Source organism: Macrotis lagotis, chromosome 1 (genome assembly GCF_037893015.1).
Source record: "Macrotis lagotis isolate mMagLag1 chromosome 1, bilby.v1.9.chrom.fasta, whole genome shotgun sequence".
Lineage (NCBI taxonomy): Eukaryota > Metazoa > Chordata > Mammalia > Peramelemorphia > Peramelidae > Macrotis > Macrotis lagotis.
Window position 1 is genome coordinate 632,706,340 of NC_133658.1, and position 23,356 is coordinate 632,729,695.

The 23,356-nt window shown below is 32.2% G+C and overlaps 1 protein-coding gene across 7 annotated transcripts in view; it reads left to right on the forward strand.

Moving 5' to 3' along the window:
- KYNU (kynureninase) overlaps window positions 1-23,356 on the forward strand; it is a 179,242-nt gene that overhangs the window by 76,402 nt on the left and 79,484 nt on the right. For all 7 annotated transcript variants that reach the window (XM_074215084.1, XM_074215085.1, XM_074215083.1 and 4 more), the window contains 4 exons: window positions 4,522-4,583; window positions 6,052-6,123; window positions 9,250-9,324; window positions 11,876-12,022. In XM_074215084.1, coding sequence (XP_074071185.1) covers window positions 4,522-4,583; window positions 6,052-6,123; window positions 9,250-9,324; window positions 11,876-12,022 — 356 coding nt within the window. The remainder of the gene's footprint in view (window positions 1-4,521; window positions 4,584-6,051; window positions 6,124-9,249; window positions 9,325-11,875; window positions 12,023-23,356) is intronic.

The following is a 23,356-nucleotide window of genomic DNA, read 5'->3' on the forward strand; positions in this document are numbered from 1 at the left end:
AATAAGAGAGTTTGACTAGATGACTCCCTCCAATAGCTTTCCTGTTTTAAATATATATTTTTATAATCTCCTTGTTTTGTAGTTCTCACAAAGAGTTAAGCAAATAAAGTATTAACATACTTGCACCTTAATCATTCTTTTGTCAATTAACATAACACATAGTAGACAAGTGATGTATTCTTTGTTTTCAGGTTAACTTAATTCACTAGTTCCTATATATCCTCCTCATTTCTCTTAGAACAGCTTTTCAATCTTAAATACTTGGAATAGAATATTTATCCTTTAATCTTTTCATGTTATTTACCTTTTAATACAGTTTTATTCACATAACATTATGCTGCAATGAAAACAGAAATGTATACTTATTTTCACTTCCAGAATCATTTTACTATTTGTAAATTTTTTGCAATGTTCAAAAATGTATAATTATGAAAATGTTTTATCATTTTATTGACTGATTCATATATGATATAATCAGATAATTTGTAGAAAACAGAATGGTATAGTAGAGAGATTTTTACCTGGATGTTTTGTGTCAGAAAGAATTAGTTTCAGATTCAACCTCTTGTACTTGCTATCTATATAACCATTAAATCTGAGATTCTATATCTTCATCTGCAAAATGAAGATAATAATAACTATAATAATGTGAAACACCTTGTAAACATTATAATGCTATATAAATGTGAGTTGACATTGTAAACATAATTGTTATCCTTATCAATATAAAAATGCTTATCAATATGAAAATATCAATACTAATAATTTAGAGAAATCACAGAATCTTAAACACTGCACAAGACATAGAGATTGTATATGTACTCTAGGTTTTAAATTTTTCTAATATATAACATTTTGAAGGCTCCAAATATATTGTAAAATATACATTGAAAGTGTATCTACTGTTCAACACAAAATTTTTGAATAACACACAGGAGCAAAACTGGAGAGATAGAAGGAACCTCTGAGGTCATGTAAGTCAAATAATTTATTTTATTGTTGAGGAAACTGAAGCCCATAGAAGTTAAATTAATATTAACTTCCTATGAGAAGCAAGTTGAAGAGCCAAGATTTAAAAATAGGTTCCATGATTACAAACTACCACCCCTTTTACTATGTCATGTATATCTCCCAAAGGAGATAATGAAATAACAATAGTAATGCCTTGTCAGGTCAGAAATCAAAATAAAGATGTGATAATAGTCTGTAGAAAAGTTTATATATTGCAGGTGTAGATGGAGGAAAAGTTGATAAATGATGAAAAAAAATTTATAAAATAAGAAAAAAAGACTCTCAGTGAACCTTAAAAATACTCATAAAAGATGCCAAGAAAGTTCAGAAGAGAATAAAGAAAACCAGAGCATTTTATGTATAATGTTATATGAAAAATGAATCATAATCATGTTACTTTTAAAAATGCTTTCAGTAAGTTATTAGACCAATAAGCATTTATTGAACATCTACTATGTCCTAGGCACCATTCTAAGCTATGAGTGATACAAAGAAAATTTTAAAAATAGTCCCTATTCTCAAGGAGTTCATAATCCAATGGGAGACACAACAGGCAAATAACCATGTACAAACAAGATTTTATATATATATATATATATATATATATATATATATATATATATATATATATATATATATATATATATATACATACATACATACATACACATACAGGATAAAATGAGAATGAGATCAGAAGAAAATTCCTAAGATTAAGAAGTTCTAAGAAGGGTTAGGAAAGGCTTTGTGAAGAAGGTAAGACTTTAACTGAATCTTGAAGGAAAAAAGGAGGTAGAAATGAGGAGGATAACAATCAATGGAAGATTGAGTGTTGAGAGAGGAATAGCAAGACAGCCATTGTCATTGAACGCTAAATACATGGAGGGGAATTGGATAAAAGAAGACTGGAAAGATGGTCAAGAAGCATATATTAAGTGTTTATATTAGCTTTGGTATACAAAATATAAGCAGAAATAGATGATTCCTTTTATTCTAAGGCAAAGGGGTTGTGATTTGGCCAAGGTCACACAGCTAGGTAATTATTAAGTGTCTGAGGTCAGATTTGACCTCAGGTCCTCCTGACTCCGCCATCGGTGCTCTATCCAGTGTGCCCCTAATTGCCCCTAGAAACAGATAATTCTTGCCCTCAAGGAGTTGACATTCTAATGAGGGAAGACAACACATAAAAAAGTAAGCTAAAAAAGAAAAAGAGATAGAGAAAGTGAGGGTAAGAGGATAAGAGAAAAGGAGTACTAAATTGGGGTTATTACAGAGAAAGTTTGGATATCCAGGAGTAGAGTCTGGAAAAACAATGAAAGGAATCTAGACCTCCTTTTTGAAATGGAGGTACTGGGAGAAATCAGTAAATCAGAGGAAGCGGCCACAGGACAGACACTCTTTCCATGTAAGAAGTACAAGAGTAAAGTAAACTTTTAGATGAAGATGTTTCTGTAGAATAGTAGAGAAATTTCAGAGTCAATAGTGAAGACTGGAGAGGAAAGAATGAAAGAAGATTGAAGGGGTCACATTATGACAAGCTTTAAAGTCTAAGTAGAAGATTTTGTATTTGATTCTGAAGATAATTGACTGGAATTTATTGACTATCAGGAGTTAGGGAAAATGCTCATGGTCAGACTTGTGTTTTAGGGTTACTGAATAGAGAATGGACAGCAGTGGGGTGATAATTGAGGCAGGAAACTAATCAGCAGGATGTTTTAGTAGTGCATGTGGTGCTGAGGTCCTTCACTGAGGTGAAGATAGTATAAGAAGGGGGAAGATAATTTTTGAAAGAAATTTTCCAAAGGTGGACAGGACTTGGCAAATGGTTGATAAGGAGGATGAAAGAGTCAGGACTCAAAGAAAAGTTCTAAATTGTGAGTCTGGGTAACTGAAAGAATGGTGGAGTCCTGGAGAGTTAGAGGGAAAAATAATAAGTTCAATTTTGAAAATGTTACCCAGAAGTAAAATCAATAGTATTTGTTCTTCTCTTTATTTCAAAAAAAATTTTAGTACTACGAAAGATTCTGTAAATATCTATCTCAGAAAATATGTAGATTGGTTCATAGATTCTATTGGTTAATATATCAGGGCAGAACCACAATTGATATCGGATAAGGTGGAATGAGACTATTACATTCTCCTTAAAAGTTTTCACCTTATAATTACCAAGGATAAATCTCACAATATTCCAGTAGTTGTCAACTTATTTCATCCTTTATCTGTCTTTTATATAAACTGAGAAAGTATTAAATCATACTGTACAATATTGCAGTTTCTGACAAGAAGTAGGACTATATACTGATCAAGTTGAAAAATCCAGTCAAATTTGGATGTTTTTTCAATTTCTTTTTCTGAAATAACCTGACCCAGAATCCTTATGCCATAGGAATATTGCTCTCTATGTGTAAACTAATATAGTTTATAGTTATGATTCTATTTATTTTTAACATATTTGTCTATATCAGTAATAGATTCATAGAATGTTGGAGCTAGAAGGTACTTCAGACATCACTAAATCCAACCTAATCATTTTTCAGATGAGGAAATTATATTTCTTCTTAATCTCAAGGAATAGTGTCTGCAATTTTTATTGTAATTTTTCAGTCAAAATCACAGCATTACTCACATTAAGATACTTAATTCATTCTTCCAATTATGAGGAAAATTTTTAGCTTGAAAAGGAATAATATGCTTTCAAAAAGGAAAAATAAGGGTCCCAAATCAAAGAAGCTATTGATCATTTTTTTCCCACTTCTTTTAATTTTTAGTTGTCCTAGTTCCTTCTGTCCAAGAATCTTTTGCTGGTTCCTCTAGCTTTTTTTTTTGGTACCAAAGAATAGATTAAGAAGAATTAGAGATGGAAGATAAAAACAGCCTTGTAGAGATATGACTATACATTCCTTCTATTGGATGATATAGGTGTCTATATTAATTATTTTATATCTCTTTGTGAATGTTTAAACCCAAAGCTACTTAGCCTTTTGTCTTTGTGTCCTAGCTATTTTATCTTATAAACTGTTATGTACTTCAATATAATAATGGGGAATTATGTTAGACAAAGTAGCCTTCTTTTATTAAAGATGCATTTCAGGGAGACATTACTACAACTAGTATAAAAATGTGATTAGCTGTAATATCTTTTTAGCCATATTTTAGAGGTATACTTAGCACAAAAATGTAATTTGGGAATTTGGCTAGGAACCTAATGATATGTATAAATCATTTGTTAGTTTACAGGAATGAGAAAGTAGTTTATTATCTTGTTTTTATTTGCTGCATCAAAGCTGAAAACTGAGAGTATCTGTATCTGTGTGTATGTGTCTAGATGGTACAGTGAGGCAATGGATTAAACTTCTATTTCACTGTGGTGATACCTCAAATATGTACTTGCCTTCGAGGCCATTAAAAGAGAGTGACTAAATTTTATGTGCTCTCTTTTTCTACCTGCCTCTAATAGAGCTTATGAAAGATCAAAAGAAAAATCTGCCCTAGTGTTTGTTTACTTTATAGGAGCTCATAAGGATGAAATAGCCCTAATGAATGGCCTGACAGTTAATTTGCATCTCCTACTGGTAAGTTTGCTTTCCCCAAAATCTTTAAATACATTTTTGGTTCCTTAATCCAATGTTTCTTTATCTTTAATTTATGAACTTGTGGTATTGTGTTTATTTTTAATAAGTTGCTAGATTATTTTCAATCTTACCAGAAAATGTTATATTATGATATAATGCCTTTTTCATAATCATAAGCTTTTAAGGGCCTTGAGATCAAGATCAATATTTTGTTCAGAGCAGAAGGAATAAGAACTATAGAAGTTGCAAGGGGAAACTGCTTTTAAAGAATACACAAAGCCAAATTATTTTAAATTATAGGGGATATCTTCTATTGCAGAAATTCATCTTTTAATACTGCTGCCTATGAACAACTACACAAATCAAGTGGGCTCAAGGATGAGTATTTTGGGATTGTTTTATTTTTAGTTGTAAAGGGAAAGAAATTAATGATAAATTAAAAGACTCAAAAGAAATCTGATACTTTAACATCCAAAATATTTATTTTTGATTTGGGATCTTGGCAGGAGCTTAATATTTCTGAACATTTTATCATCCATCCTGAGTATTTTGGGTTAACCTATATACACACATTTGCCACACTTTGGAAAAATAGCAGGATTTTTTTTCTATTTTTCCTAATTATCTTTTCCCTGTGACTTCAGAATCATTTTCCAACATAGTATCATCATGATTTTTTCTTTTTAACTATAAATATACACAACCATATTTATATGTAAAACTCAATGAATAAAGCAACTGAATCTGGCAGTATATAAAGCAATTTAATACCATAGGTCCTCCACCTCTCTACCTAGAAAAAAATCACAAGTTATTCCATTTCTTCTGAGATCACAGTTGATCATTGCAATTAATAGAAATTCAATAAAAAATTTTAGTAATTTTTATAAAATATTAGTGTTATTAAAGAAAGATAACTAATAAATTTAATTACTATATGTAAACACTAGTCATCCCAGAAATTGTTCCCCCAGAAATGAAGAATATATATATTGCAAAAATAAAGCTGATCATGATTAGTGGAACAATAAATGACAATGACTTAATAGAAAGTCTAAGGGAACTTCAAATAAGACTGAAAATTAGCTGAAGTCATAGAAGTAGAAATCACCCCTCAAAAAAACTTGTAAATGAAATGAAGTTGGAAAATTGAAAATGAAGAAATGTGTTCAAAGTTATTTTTAAAGAACATGATGGCAAAGAATCATTACACTAGATAATTCTACCATGTGCAGAGGAAAGGACAGTGCCAATTTAATTTCAGTAAAAAAAAATTATAGTATTTTGACATGAACTACTTTCCATGTTTCTATTTTCTCGGTGATGAAAAAGTTCTTATCTTTTTTCATTCTTAAATTCAATTAATTTATGTTTATAAAATGTTTGAAGATTATAAAATAAAAGTTATAAAGTGATTGCATTTACAACTCTTATTAATGCCTTGTCCAATAAATCCATTTCATTTCAGTTATCATTTTTTAAACCTACACCAAAACGATTTAAAATTCTGCTGGAAGCCAAAGCTTTTCCTTCTGACCATGTAAGGAACTTTAAATATACTGTATTGTATATATTCCTTTTTTTTCTTTCTTGAGAACTTCAACTGTCTGACTTGAATATTTATTCACTAATCTTTTCCCAAGTAACCTTACGATAAAAAGATCTGTCAAATGCTTTTGATTTAGGCATTTTTTTTATAGCTTGTAGCTTTATTTCTTTTGTTCAAGATAAACATATGTTAAGGGAGGAAAGACTGAAGAGAGTCATTGATTTATTAGTCTTTTTAAAGACATTGAGCAAACTACTATCCTAAATTAATTGAAACTATTAATGTTTTAATAATTTTGGTTGTTTTCATTTTAATCAAATCAAATCAACATAAACCTTATTGCTTTAACTTGTTTTTAAAAAGCCAAGTACTAAGTAAATTTTAGGTTTTTTTGTGTTATTTAGTGTCTTTGATTTCTGCTTTTCTATCGTTCAAATTCTAACTCTAAATGAACTATTTTCTGTATTTAGTCTCTTTTGAAAAGAAGATCTTTGTGTAAGTAGGTAAGTCAATTATGTAAGATAGGTAAATAGGTAAACCACTTATGTAAGCTAGCTAATTCACAACTTCACAGTCTGTTTCAGTCAATCATCAAACATTTACTATGTGTCTGTTCTGTCACAGACATCCTTCTTATAAGGTTATAAGAGTATCACATGAAATAATTGCTTTGATTTATAGATGATTTTGAGTTTTAGAAGGCTCATTCTTTACAACAGTTCTTTGAGTTCAGAAATACAAGTATTATTATACCTTATTTTACAAATGAGAAAACTGTGTTTCTGCAACATTAAGTGATTTGTCCATGGCTACAAAACTAGTAAGTATGTGACTCAGGATTTCAATACTTTTCTACCTACTTCAGGGCTTATATTATTCCATCACTTCATTTTGCCCTTTAGATAAGGCACATAAACAGTTTGTAAACCTTCAGTCTCAATGCATGTTCTACTACTATATTGTTATTTCTGCCTAATTAATAACTATACTCTTAAGAACAGTGACTCCATTCATCAGGGGGGATACTTTGCAGACTTCCAGCTTCTAGAAGGATTTGTCTGAACCACTTTCAGCCAGGCCATGCTAGGGACCTTGGCCTCGATCTGTTTATGTATCAATCATCTTCATTTCTAACTCTCCTACACCATGGCAACCATTGACCTTTTTTTAAGTTTTGATAAAGGAGTGAGGAAGCACAAGGGATTATAGCAAGTACATCTTGACATACTAAGTTGTTGAGACATAACAGTGCCTTTGTATATACTCTTCTCATAGGGTTATTTTGATGCTCAAGGAATATAAGTAAAAAAGCTTTGTAAATTTTAAATCACACAAATATCAATTACTAATATTATAACATATTTAATATTAAATTATTATTTAAAATTATATGCAAATCATATGACATGAAAGGATTCAATTATTTTTATCATCTCAGTCATTTCTAATGAGTAACTTGCCTATTGAATACATTTTATTTCAGTTGGACTTTTTCTTTTAATAATAATCAACCATCCCAACAGTAAATTTTTTTAAATGCCTCATGTGCTAGGTTCTGAGGATGTAAACACATTAACAGTTCTTGCAGTTGGGAGATAATATTCTGATGGGTAGATTTATCACATATAGAATTAAGTAAATAAAAGATATACAAAATAAAAAAATGGAACAAAGAAAGGAAATAATTATAATTTAGACTTATGTGCCAGGTATTATGGTAAGTGTTCTTTTTCCCTCCAAATATGATGAGCAAGAAAAAAAGAAGAAAAATGAGAAAGAAAAGGAGATGTAAGGGAGTAAGAGAAAATTGAAAAAGTAAGAGATTGTAGACTATTTATTGTAATAATTTGTCTGTTAGAGGGAAGAGAGAGAGAGAGAGAGAGAGAGAGAGAGAGAGAGAGAGAGAGAGAGAGCACAATAACTTGTGCATGATTGGGTCAAGATATTTAATAATGGAGAGAGATCTAGGCTAGTCTGTCGGCAGTAGAAAGGGACATTTGGATATGGAGGTTAAAAATTAGGATAGGAGAAAAAATTATTGAATGGAAAAATTCTCAGAGGAGACAAGATGGTTTAAGATGAAGGAGAACACAAGATGTATGGCTGGTGTGGACAATAACCATCTTAGTTTCCAAAACTAGAATAAACAGAAAAGAATGAGGGATGACACTGAAGTGAAGAATTGGGGAAAAGAGGAAGTTGTTCATGATGGGATTGAATCTTTCCTGTGAAATTTGATACAAAGTTCTCCGACCAAAGCGAGGGATTAGCTTCTTTAAAAATTAGAGCTAGTTGAGACTTTTGTTTTGAGACAATGCAGAGTTAGATCCCAGATCAGCTCCTTAATTTATAGATAAGAGAATTTATCCAGAGAGCTATATAGTCATTTGTCAGTCTTACATAGCTAGTTATGGATAAATCCAAGATCAAAACTGAGTTTTTCTGACTTCTAGTTCAGTGTCTTTGTACTATATTATTTCTCATATGTCTTCAATTCTTTCTTTACCATAGGGACAATGAAACAATAATTTCTGTTTTATTGAGGAGGAAACTTAGACTCAATCAAAGTTCTTTCTTTCTTGTTCATATTATTCTCTGTGATCAATCTGAAATCTTTCTTGATTTTCACTGTAACTGACTTCTATTTATTATTTTAAAGTAAATTTTAAAAATCTATTGCATTATTCATTTGTGTTTCACAATAATGGTGTAAAGTAGACGCTTCAGGTATTATTATCCTCATTTTACAGATGAGAAAAATGAGACTTAGAAATGTTTTAAATGATTTTTGGCATCTATTACATACCATTGGTGAAATTTAAACCTAGACATTAAGGACTCCAAGTATTACATTTTTATCTGTTACACATAGCTAACTTCAGAATTTTGTCATTCAATGATGTGTGTGTATATATATATATATATATATATATATATATATATATATGTATATATGTGTGTGTGTGTGTGTATATATATACATATATATGTATATATATATGTATAGCTATAGATTGATTTACAAAATTGATTAATACTGTATTCTCACTATTATTGTTCTTTCTCCTTTCCTCATTCTGGTTCCAATTTAATTGACCACTCTTCTTTTCCTCCCAGTATGCAATTGAGTCACAACTGCAACTTCATGGACTAGATGTGGAGAAAAGTATGCTGATGATAAAACCAAGACAGGTATGTAAGAGCAAAAGGAATATTTATAATTATTCCATTTAGAATTTACTATCAATATTTTTGTAATTTAATTGGTTCTTCAATCCTGCTCTTCATTTTAGAATAATAGGACTTAAAAAGAAATTAAATCATCCTGTTAAATTGCTGTCATTGTGAATTTTGCTTCATGTAGGAAATTGGAACTACTGGCTTTTAAACTTTCTCTTCAATGATAGCCTAAATATTTATTTTTTAAGATAACTAGAATATTTAGCATCCTGATTGATAAATAATGACTTAGAATTCCAAATATTTCTTACTATTGAAAGAGGAAAGAGGAATGAACATTTATTAAGGGTATACTTGTGTGCCAGACTATACTAAACATTTTACAAAAATCTAATTTGATCTTCACAATAACACTGAATAGTAGCTAATATTATTCTTTATTTATTATTATTTTATTGTAATTTATCATTATTATTTTACAGTTGAAGAAATTGAGGCAAACAAGTGTAAAATCTTGCATCATTCAGTGACCATATACAGATCCTAATTTTCACTCCTCTTATTTCTTGTTCAAGATAAAATAAATTCCAGCTTCTTTAGATCTGCTACCCTTGTCTTTTGATGAGGATATAATAAGGTCTTTTAATAAGGATTTAATAAGAATAAATCATTACTAAGGAAGATCATCTTCACCATCTAATCATCTAATCTGTTGATTTCACCATTCATTGTCTAGTTATATGGCCATACTTTAAAATTCTTTAAAGGAAGCAGCAAGGTGGCACAGTGGATAGAGCTTACTTTTTTATGTTTTTGTCTTCCCTCATTAGAATGTCAAGACCTTGAGGAAAGGAATTATCTATTTCTAGGGTTAGCTAGGTGGCACAGTGGAAAGGGTACCAGCCCTGGATTCAGGAGGACCGAGTTCAAATCTGACCTCAGACACTTAATAATTATCTAACTTTATGACCTTGGGCAAGTTGCTTAAACCCACTGCCTTACATAAATAAAATTTTTACATTGCTTTTGTTTTTTGCAAGGCAAATGGGGTCCATTAAGGTTGATCATCATCCTGTGTTGTTACAATATATAATGTTCTTCTGGTTCTGCTCAACTTGCTCAGCATCATTCCTTGCAAGTCTTTCCAGGCTTCTCTGAATTCCCATCCCTCCTGGTTTCTAATACAACAATAGTGTTCCATAATGTACAAATACCACAATTTGTTTAACCATTCCCCAATTGATGACATTCATTCAATTTCCAATACTTTGCCACCACAAACAGGGCTGCTATGAATATTTTGCACAAGTGATGTTTTTGCCCTTTTCCATGATTTCTTCAAGGTATAGAAACCAGTAGTGGCAATGCTGGATCAAAGGTAATGCACATGTATAATACTTTTGCTAACAAAATACAAGTTCTGTTGCTGTATGATCCAATGTAAATAAAAGAAACTAAGTTTATTAAACTTAAATAAATAACTTAATGAGCCCTTTGTTATGGATCAGTAATCATTTCCCCCAAGTTTCTAAGGACATTTTAGGGCCTAAAGACTCAAAGAAAGGCCTGTTTTACTCATTTCTCCTTATTATCATAAAAATAATTCCCATGATTATTGACATTGATTTTGATGAATCATCAATGAACTGACATTGATCATTGCTTGATTGATCTCTTTTGATATATGTGCGTTATAATGGATAGAGTGTTTAATTTAGAGTTATGGACACCTAGGCCCAAATCCTCCTTTGACATCATGCTGAACGAGTCACTTTTAACTCCTTTGTACCACTCATGATCTGTAACAATGGAAGAAATTATTTTTTTCTCATCAGGAACTCTCTAGTTAAACAATATTGCATCACATATTTGCTTCTTTATATAATAATTGAAAGTATTAAAAAGAGTATATGGATCTTATATTACAAGAGTTAAAACAATGAGAGGAAAAAAACTACAGAAACCTTTGAATCATGATCTATTCATTAAAAATTTGATCTAAACCAAGTCAAAAGAACAATTTTTTTGAATGATGAGCTAAATTAAGCATTTTCATTAAACTTTGTATTTATATATAACTAAAATTTTATGAATCTAAATTTTTATTTTATATATTTAATACATTTTATAATCAAAATATTTGCATAACTACATAACTTCTAATTTGTTGATAAAGGCATTGGTTTATCTAAGATGTTCACCTTTAAATTCAATTCAACTGGTTTAATCACATTTTTTGCATTACCTAATTAATTTTATTCAGAGTTTCCACTAACATTACTATAGGTAATGACACATTTCACACAGTATACCTTTTCTTTGATTGGGCTGGAGGAGATTGAAGGAAGTCTTCTGGACTGAATAAAACATGAAATGATTATACTTGTTGATATTTCATGTTATTTTTTGGACTGGGCAATTAAGTTTCAATAACTCATTTGACTGACAAAGATTCATTTTTTATCTTCTTATACAGGTTCCTAGATCACAATAAAATATAGATTATGAAATAATAAATGACAGTTTCATTAGTACTAAAGTTGATATGCTCTCTTTATTTTAGGGAGAGGATATCTTGAGAATGGAAGATATTCTTGAAGTAATTGAGAAGGAAGGAGACTCAATTTCTGTGATCTTATTCAGTGGAGTGCAGTTCTATACTGGGCAATTGTTTGACATACCTGCAATCACAAAAGCAGGACAAGCAAAGGTATTTAGAGTTTTTTTGTTGTTGTTCTTTCTTCATGCATTGCATATAATAATTTTGAAGAGCATTCTATTACTTTTAATGAAATGCATTTCATTATTTATTTGATGAAATGTTTGAAGTTATGCTTTTTCCATTTTTCTGCTGAAAAAAATTTAAATGAATCTGCTGAACAGACCCTAGAACACAGGCAAGGAATGTCTATTCCAAGAATAATATAAATCCTGGGAAATCATTTGGTCTGACACTGCCACAGCAATCACAGGCAGGACTCAAAATTTTAACTCCTAGATTTAGGAGTTTTTAGGGGCAAATTAATTTGCTTGACCAAATAAAGTGGGCAAATTTTTAAGCTGATAATGTTGCACAGGCCACAAATGATGTGATACATAGCCAAATGGCCTTTGACAGAGAAAAATTCTCTACCTCTTCTCCAGAGCAACAAAACTCACAAAAAAGACAGAATAAAACAACTTTCCAACTCAAGATATATTTGAAAAACTTCAGAAAAGGTCTCACTTGGATAAAAAGAGAAGGCAGCTTGGACATGGAAAGGAAAAGCCAGTGGGAGGCTCTTTGCCCCCCCCAAAGCAGAAGTGAGGTCTCCAGCCTCAGAGAAGAAGGCATACTGTGAGCCCCAGAATGCTGATGCAACATGTGGGATTGGATTGGACTGCCCGAACACAGGGAGTTAACCACCAATAACTGAGACCTCAGCATGGAAAATCAGTGACAAAACCCCTAGCCCCCACAGCAAAAGTTTGGGATTGTGGTTCTGCTCAATTTTTAAGATAAGTAATAAAGGCCCTAATTAAAGAAAACTATATGGAAATAGAGGAAATCAAAGCACCATCTCAGAAGAGGAAAATTTTGATAAAATATCTATATGTGAAGCCTCAAAATGGGTTATGAATTGGTCTCAAGACCAAAAAGTCCTCTTGGAAGAGCCCAGAGAGGATTAAAAAAAAACTAAATAAGAGTGATAGAAGAAAAATTAATTAGGTAATTCTCCTACATGAGAATTGTGAAAAATTGGAAAAGGAAGCTCAAAATTTGCCTGAAGAAAACAATATCTTTAAAATAGATTTGACTAAATGGCAAAAGAAGATTCTTTTAAAAGGAGAACTGACAACTGACCAAAAAGAGAAGACAATACTAAAGTTGACTGAAAGAAAAAAAGGATCCTTAAAAATTAGAATTGGGCAAGTGGAAACTAATGACTTGATAATATATATATTAAGAATACATCAAACAAAATCAAAAGACTGGAAATATAGAAGAAATTAGAAAGCACCTCATAGGCAAAATGAGCAACCTGGAAAACAGATCCTAGGAAAGATAATTTACAAATTATTGGTCTACCTGAAAACCATGATCAAAAAAAAAAGCCTGAAGAATATATTTCACAAAATTATCTACAAAAATTATGCTAATATTCTATAATTACAGGGTAAATAGTCCTTGATAGAATCTACCAATCACCTCCTGAGAGAAATTCTAAATTAAAAACCTCAAAAAAACCTTATGGCCAACTTCAAGATGTATCAGCAAAGGAGATACTGTTATAAGAATCAAGAGGAAATCATTCAAATACCAAGGAGTCATTCTCATTTAATGCAGGAGTTAGGCACTTCAATATGAAAAGATTAGAGGGCATGGAATGTGATATTCTGGAGGCTAGAGGAACTTAGATTATAACCAGGAATCAATTACCTTGAAAAATGATGCCTAATCTTTCAGGGGAAAAGTTAGATATACAGCAAAACAGGAGATCTTCTAATCTAAAATTCAAGATGTGCAAAAAAGATTAAGAGAAATAAAAAAAGTCATCACTGAGACTAAACTGTTTATATCCCCACACAGAAAAATAATAGTTGTAATTCTTGGAAATTGTATTTCTATTAGAAAAGTTGGAATCATATACTTATACAAAGGGAGTGAATATAAGTCAGTAATGATGTGATGACATTAAAAATTAAGATATACAAAGGTGTATAGTAGGAGAATGGGAAGGCAGAAGAGGGTAAATCATACCACATGAAGAGATATAAAAGTCTTATTATAGTAGGGGGGAAAAGGGAGGATGTGAGCATTAAGTCTTATTCTTAATAGATTTGGCTCAAAGAGGGAATGACATACACTCACAATTGAGTTTAGAAATTTATCCTATCCTATAGGGAATTTGGAAGAGAAAGGGGAAAGAAAAAGGAGAGACTGAGAGAAGGGAAGGCAGTTTGAGGGAGGGATAGGGTGGAATGAGAGGAAAAAAGTATAAATGGGGTAATATAGGTGGGAGGAAAATATGAATTAGTTATAACTGTAAATGTGTATGGGATGAACTCTCCCATAAACCAGAAGAAGATAGGAGAGTAGAATAAAAACCACAACCCTGCAATGTGTTGTTTACAAGAAACACATTTGAAACAGAGAAATATACACTGAACAAAAGTAACATATTGGAGCAGAATGTATATATATATTATACCTTGATTGAAGTAAAAAAATGAGTAAATTCCTGGTCTTAGAAAAAGCAAAAGAAAAATGGACCTAATTAAAAAAGATAAGGTAGGAAGCTAAAGCTTGGTGAGTGGCACCATAGGCAATGAAGTATCATATTTGCCCATATATAAGATGCACCTTTTTTCAAAAAATTTGATATCTAAAAACTGGGATGATCTTATACAATGGTTATAGATTGTTTTGCTTGCATTTCCCACTTTTTCATGCTTGTTTTAGCGCTCATTGTGATAGATTTTTTTACTTGTATTTTCCATTTTTTCAAACTTATTTTCTTTGCCCTCACTGTTTCGCATTTATTACCAGTTTATCAGGTTACAATTGGCCACATTCTGTCCAGAAATGCCTCAGAAAAGATTTTTGTACAGTGCTGAATTCAATTTCATTCAATTTCAAAGTGATCCAGTTTGCAAAAGTGAATGGAAATCCTGCTGCTGAACATCAGTTTTGTCCTCCTCCATCTGAGTAAACAATCTGAGACTGGCTCTAAGAAGAAGAAACCCTATGGAAAACCACCAGGCAGAAGAAGACCATCAGAAGCAAATCAGCCAAATTGCCTGAGTTAGAGGGAATTGAAGAGATGGGTTGAAGATCAAAGGACAAGTGGAATTCCTGTGTCCACAAAGATGGTTAAGCAGAGGGCAAGAAAATTGCAGGTGAAAAAGAAGTGACTGAATTCAAAGGAACACACAGTTGGTGCTTCAGGGTCATGAACAGAATGACCTAAGCATGTGTCCACACACCAGACTCACCCAAAAGATGCCTGAAAGCTATGAACAGAAGGTCCTTGAATTTCATCATTTTATCATCCAAAGTCGGAAGACACATCAGTTTGAGTTGGAACAGATTACAAATATGTCTGAAATCCCCCTTCAATTTAATGTTCCAAGTAACAGAACTGTTGATAAGAAGGGGGTGGAGACTGTAATTGCAAAGACAAGTAGATATGAAAAGAGCCATTATATAGTTGTTCTAGCTTGTTGTGCCAATGTAAACAAGCTGCCTCCTTTGCCGATTTTCAAATGCAAAATAATGCCAAAAGAAAACATTTGTCCATGTTCCTGACAAGGGTTGGATGGATCAGGATGGGATGAAGATCTGGTGTGAGAAAGTTTGGAGCAGGAGACCAGGTGGGCTCTTATACAAGCCTGTCCTATTGATGTTTGATCAGTTCAGGGTACACTTAACAACAAGCACAAAGATTAGTGCAGAGACAAAAACAAAACTTGCCATCATACCTTGAGGCTTGACATCCCAGCTCCAGCCATTTTATGTCAGCATTAATAAACCCTTCAAAACTGTCATGAGAGATAAATGGAACCAATGGATGAAATCTTCTAGGGACAATTTGACACTAGCAGGAAGAGTACCAAAACTAGTGATAGGAGAAATTTGTACCTGGGTGAAAAGATCCCTGGATAATATCAAGACTGACATCATTGTCAAGTCATTTAAGAAGTGTGGCATTTCAAATGCCATAGATAGAACTGAGAATGAGGAAATATATGAAGACAATGATTCATCATCAAACACAGATGAAGACAAGTTAATGGATGGATGTTAGAGAGTGATGAGGAGTTGTATGAATTTTATGATGAATAAAACTTGAGTTCAATAACTTTATATAATTCCTTTTCTGTTCAAATTTCAGATCCCCAAATTAAGGTGTATCTTATACATAGGGAAATATGGTAATATGAACCCTAAATATATGTATGCATGCAAAATTCTTAGAGGAAAATTAAATGAGTTATAGGAAGAAATAGACAGTAAAACTATACAAGCTAAGGACCTCAACTTCCCTCTCTCAGAATAAGATAAATCTAACTACAAAAGAAATAACAAAGAAGTAAAGAGGTAAAAAGAAATCTTAGAAAAGTTAGCTATAATAGTCCCTAGAGAAAATTTATTTGAGTTAGAAAGGAGTATTCCTTTTTCTCAGTACTTGGAACCTACACAATAATTGATCATGTATTAGTGCATAAAAACCTCACATCAAATACAGAAAAGTAAAAATATGAAATGCATCTTTCTCAGGTCATGATGCAATTAAAAATTACATGTAAAAAGTGCCATGAAAAGAGAGAGTACTATTTAGTTTCCAATTAATTTGTACTCTCTCTTTTTGCTGCATCCTCGTTTGACCCAGCAAAAGCATTTGTCAAGGGAAATTTTAAATCTCTAAATACTTACATGAATAAATTAGAGAAAAAAAGAGATCAATACATTGGACATGCATATAAAAAAACTAAAAAAAGGAACAAATTGAAAATCTCCAATTAAATACAAAATTAGAAATCCTGAAAAGCAAAAGTATGATCAAGAAAATTAAAAGCAAGAAAACTATTGAATCAGTAAATGAAACAAATTTAGTTTTATGAAAAAGCCAACAAAATAGATAAACCTTTGGTTAATTTGATTATAAAAAGAAAGAAGAAAAATCAAATTTCTAGTTTCAAAATGAAAAGGAATTTCAATGAAGAGAAAATTGAGGCAATAATTCAGAGATATTTTTCCCAAATATATGACAATAAATCTAGCAATTAAAATGAAATGGTAGAATATTTACAAAAATACAAATTATTCAGATTAATTGAAGAAGATGATCCCATTTCAGGAAAAAAGAAACTGAACAAGTCATCTGACTGCCTTGGAAAAAAGATCTCTGGGGTCCATTGGACTCAAATATGAATTCTACCAAACATTTAAGGAATAATTAATTCCAATACTATAAAAACTATTTGGAAAAATAGGTGGAGTCCTATCAAATTCCTTTTATGATGTAGCTATAGTCCTGATACATAAACCAGGAAAAGCCAAATCATATGGAGAAAATTCTAAATCTATCCCCCAAATGAATATTAATGCAAAAATTATTAAATAAAATATTAGAAAAGAGTACAACATGTTATCACCAAGAAAAATATTTGACCAAGTGGAATTTATACCAGAAATGAAGAACTGATTCAGGATTAAGAAATCCATTAGCATAAATGATTATATAAATTAAAAAAACTATAAGAAAACATATGATTATCCCCATATATTCTGAAAAAAGAGTTTGACAAAATAAAATATTCATTCCTATTAAAAATACTGGAGCACACAGGAATAAATGGATTTCTCTTGAACATAAGCTGTATCTATCTAAAATTAACAGTGATCATCATATGCAATTGAGATAAGTTTGAAGGATGCCCATTATCACCACTATAAATCAATATTGTGCTAGAAATGATAACTTTAGCAACAACTGAAGAAAAATCAATCAAAGAAATTAGAATAGGAAATGAATAAACAAAACTCTCACTCTTTGCAGATGATATAATGATATACTTAGAAAATCATAGAAAATCAACTTTAAAAACTACTTAAAACAATTATCAACTTTAGCAAAGTTGCAGGATATAAAATAAACACACATAACTCATTAGTATTTCTATATATTACCTACAAAGCCCAGTAGCCAAAGAAAGGAGAAATTCAATTCAAACCATAATCAGGCAACATAAAATATTTGGGATTCTACATGTTTAGACCAACCCAGGTATTAAAGGAATATGATTACATACATTTTTCACACAAAGTCAAATCTAAACAACTAGAAAAAATATTTGTTGCTCATGGGTAGTTTCACATAGTATAATAAATAAAACAATTTTATCTAAAGTAATCTATTTATTCAGTGCCATGCCAATTAAACTACCCCAAAATTATTTTACAGAAGTAGAAAAATATTAACAAATTTATCTGGAAGAACAAATGATCAAGTATATCAAAGAAATTAATGGGAAAAATGTAAAGGAAATCAAAAACTATATTGTAAAGAAACAATTATAAAAACTATTTGGTATTGACTCAAAAATAGAGTGGTAAATCAGTGGAATAGGTTAGGTTCACAAGACATAGTAGTAAATGACAATGCTAATCTACTCTTTAATAAACCTAAGAATCATAGGCTTCTGGGATAAGTACTCACAATTTTACAAAATGTGCTGGGACCTGGAAAACTGCATAACAAAAGCTACACATAGACCAATAACTCATATTCAAATTCAAAGATAAGATCAAATTTGTTACATGATTACACATAAGCTAATTAAATGAGTAAGGAATCATTTACCTGTCCAATCTATGGAGAGAAGAATTTATGACCAAAGAAGAGATAGAGAACATTAAACAAAGCAAAATGGATAATTTAGATTAAATTCAAATCAAAAAGGGGTTTTAAAGGTTTTTTGCAAGGCAATGGGGTTAAATGGCTTGCTCAAGGCCACACAACTAGGTAATTATTAACTGTCTGAGGCCGGATTTGAACTCAGGTACCCCTGACTCCAGGACTGGTGCTCTATACACTGCTCAACCTAGCAATCTGTTAGTCTTTCCATTATTTCCATTGATCTAAATTGAATGTGATGAGAAAGAAGTCATATCCTTAGGGAAGAAAAATAAAGTATAAGAGATAGCAAAATTACATAATAAGATACCTTTTTTCCCCTTAATTAGAGATAATTCTTTCTCTGGATACAGATGGTGTTCTCCATTAGAGTTAGCCCCAAATTATAATTTATTGTTGCACTGATAGGGTGAGCAAGTCCATTAAGGCTGACCATCACCCTGTGTTGCTGTTAGGATATACAATGTTCTTCTTGTTCTGCTCATCTCACTCAGTATCAGTTTATGCAAATCCTTCCAGCCTTCCCTGAATTCCCATCCCTCCTGGTTTCTAATAGAACAATAGTGTTCCATGACATACATATACTACAGTTTGCTAAGCCATTCCCCAATTGAAGGACATTTACTTGATTTCCAATTCTTTGCCACCACAAACAGGGCTGCAACAAATATTTTTGTACAAGTGATATTTCTACCCTTTTTCATAATCTCTTCAGGGAATAGACCCAGTAGTGGTATTGCTGGATCAAAGGGTATGCACAATTTTTTGCCCTTCAGGCATAATTCTAAATTACTCTCCAGAAAGGTAGAATGAATTCACAGCTCCACCAACAATGTATTAGTGCCCCAGATTTCCCAAATCCCTTCCAACATTGATCATTCTCCTTTCTGGTCATATTGGTCAGTCTGAGAGGTGTGAGGTGGTACCTCAGAGATGCTTTAAATTGCATTTCTCTAATAAGCAATGCTTTACAGTAACTTTTCATATGACTATGGATTGCTTTGATTTCCGCATCTGTAAATTGCTTTTGAATATCCTTGACCATTTGTCATTTGGAGAATGTCTTGTTTTTTTGAAAACTTGACAAAATTATCTGTATATTTTAGAAATGAGTCCTTTGTCAGAAATACTAGTAAAAATTGTTTCCCAGTTTACTACATTTCTTTTGATCTTGGTTACAGTGGTTTTGTCTGTGCAAAAGTTTTTTAATTTAATGTAATCAAAATTATTTACTTTGTTTTAATGATATTCTCCATCTCTTCCTTGGTCATAAACTGCTTCACTTTCCATATACCTGAAAATTAAACTATTCCTTGATGTCATAGTTTGATTACAATATTGTATTTTAATTCAAAATACAGTATCATACATCTTGATCTCTCTTGTTATAGGGTGTGAGGTATTCATGTAATTCAAGTTTCTTCTGTACTAACTTCCAATTTTCGCCAACAGTTTTATCGAAGAGAGAGAGTTTTGATCCCGATATCTGGACTCATTGGGTTTATCAAATAGCAGAATACTATAGTCATTTCCTGCTATTACACCTAGTCTATTCCACTGATCCACCACTCTATTTCTTAGCCAATACCAGATAGTTTTGATGACTGATGCTTTATAATATAATTTTAGTTCTGGTAGGGCTAAGCTACCTTCTTTTGCCTTATTTTTCATTAATTTCCTGGAAATTCTTGACTTTTTATTTCTCCATATGAATTTACTTACAATTTTTCTAACTCATTAAAGTAATATTTTGGTGTTTTGATTGGTACGGTATTAAACAAGTAGTTTAGTTTTGGAAGAAGTAATTTTTATTATATTAGCTCGACCCATACACCAGCAGTTAATGTTGATGCAGCCAGATGCTGCATAATCCTGACTGTGCCTCCTTCCTATTTAAATTGCTTCTTCGTGACTACTTGTAGGATTTTCTCTTTTATCTGTTAGTTCTGGAATTTGCCCACTACATTCCTTGGTGTTTTCATTTTAGTATCCCTTTCCAGAGGGGATTGATGTATTATTTCAATAACAATTTTGTCTTCTACTTCCATGATATCAGGACAGTTTTCCATCACTAAATCCTGTAATAATAATTCTGGGTTTTTTTTTCCTTTTCAATGTTTTCAGGAAGACAAATAATTTCTAGGTTTTGTCCTGTCTTGATCATTCTAGAGGTCAGTGTTTTTGCCAATGCGGTATTTTGCATTTTCTTTTATTTTTTTCGATCCTTCGGATTTGTTTAACAGAATCTTGTTGTCTCATGAAGTCATTAATTTCCACAAATTTCATTCTTGATTTTTTTTAGAAAAAAATTTCCTTCATTTACCTTTTGCAACTCCTTTTCGAATTGGTCAGTTCTTTTTTTGAAGGAGTTTTCCATTAGTTCAAGTATAGTTTTGAGGGAATTATTTTCTTTTTGAATTTTCCCAATTGAGGATCTGGGAGAATTATTCTCATTTTGTATTTGTCCAATTGTATTTTCTAAGGATTTGTTTTCTTGTTGCAAGATGTTAATTTTGTCTTGCAATGTGCTAATTTTCTCTTGAATTTCTTTTCCCAATTTTTCTAATTCAGTTTTGAACTCCTTCCTGATTTCTTCAAGGAAGGTTTTCTGGGCTGGTGACTAGTTCAAATTCTCCTCAGAAGTTCTATATCTCTCTGTGCATTAGGATCTGTATTTCTCTGTGGACCCCACTTCTTGCTGGCTTTTCTTCACTTTCCTGGGATCTTATGTTGGGAGAGGGGCTGGCTCTCAGAGGTTTGCTTTTTAAAACGCTAGAGGCTTTGTTCACTTGGCTGAGTAACTCCAAGGGTCAGCCTTAGGGGGTGGGTACAGGTTGCTTTCTCTGGAGTGTTTGAAGCCCTCTCCTTAGGCTTGGAGGCAGTGAGGAGAGGCATCCAGAAGGGTCTGAATTGTCCATGAACAATGGGTTGGACCCTGGGGGAGATAGTTAATCTCCCTTTCAGCTGAGGAGCTCTGCTGCTCACACCTGAGCCTGAGGGTGGGTGGGGCTCTTGCTGGAACTAATCCTCCAGCCCAGCTGAGATTCACCAGAGCTCCTCTACCACCATCCCCCCATCAAATATTCCAATGCTAAACTTTGTCCTTGGACCCATCACTCACCAAAGTCCCTGCGGTTAAGGCCAGTCCTCTGGCTTCACTCTACCACTGTCCCTGCGCTTGCCCTCTGCTCTCCATTCCTGATTCACCCACAGTTCCTTGAGACAGACCTTGTTGGTAGGTGTTCTCCTTTTTCTGGGTTTTGTTGATTGAATTTCTGTTAAGAGGTTTCTTTCATGCTATTTTTGAGGGGAACCCAGGAGAATTTAGCATGGTGCCTGTCTTCTCTCCTCCATCTTGACTGGAAGTCCAGGAACTCCAATTCAAAAGTTTTTGTACAAACAAAATCAATATAAATCAATATAAAAAAGATTAAAAGCAAAACAAAAAGCTGGGAAACATTTTTTTATGGCTAGTGATTCTGATAAAGATTTAATTCCAAAATATATAGAGGACTATGTCAAATTTATAAGAATATAAATCATTCCCAAAATGATAAACTGTCAAATGATGAACAGTTTTTAGATGAAAAAATGAAAACTATCTATTATGAAAAAATGCCTTAAGTCACTATTAATTAGATAAATGCAAATGTAAAGAATTCTGAGGTACTACCTCATGCCTATCAGATTGGCTAAGATGACAAAAAAGAAAATTATCAATGTTGAGAGGATGTGGACAAATTGGGATACTAGCAATTTCAAACTATACCCAAAGAGCAATAAAACTGTGCATACCTTTTTTATCCAGCAGTACTACCAATAGTTCTATATCCCAAAGTGATCATAAAAAGAGGAAAAGACCCTACACAAAAATATTTATAGTTGCTTTTTTTTGGAGTAGCAAAGAATTTGAAATTGAGGGAATGTTCATCAATTGGAGAATGGGTGAACAGGTTATATAAATGTGATAAAGTACTATTGTTCTGTAAGAAAACATAAGTAGCTGGACTTATTTTTTTTCCCTTTTCTCTCCCACCCCATTGAAGGCAGACTATTAGTCTTTACAATGTTTCCATGGTAAACATTGATCTAAGTTGAATGTGATGAGAAAGAAATCATTTCCTTCTATTCACTTACATTTTAATAGAGAGATCATTCCATTCACATTCACCATTATAATTATTAACTCTTTATTGCCCTCCATGCTATCTTCCCTCTGTATTTTCCTCCATTTTTCCCTTCATCCATATTTACCAGTACTTTTCTTCTGGATACCATGACCTTCAGTGTGTTTGCCCTCCTATGTCAACCCCTCCCTTTCTTTTTCCCTTTCCCTTTTCCCCTTCTTCCTTCCCTTCCTTCTGTCAGTTCTGCTTTTTTTCCCCCTCCCTGTCTCCTCCTTCCCCTTTTCCCTTTTTAATACTTGAAAGGTAAGGTAAGTTTCTTGTCTTAACTGAGTGCTTGTGTAAGTTAACTTTAAGCCAAGTCTGATGATAGGAAGATTCAGGTGGTTCTTAGCTTCTCCCTTCTTCCCCTCTATTACAATAGGTCTTTTGTACCTCTTTTCCCTGAAAGAGAAGGCTCAGCTTTGCTGGGTAGTGGATTCTTGGCTGCATTCTAAGCTCCCTGGTCTTTGGAATATT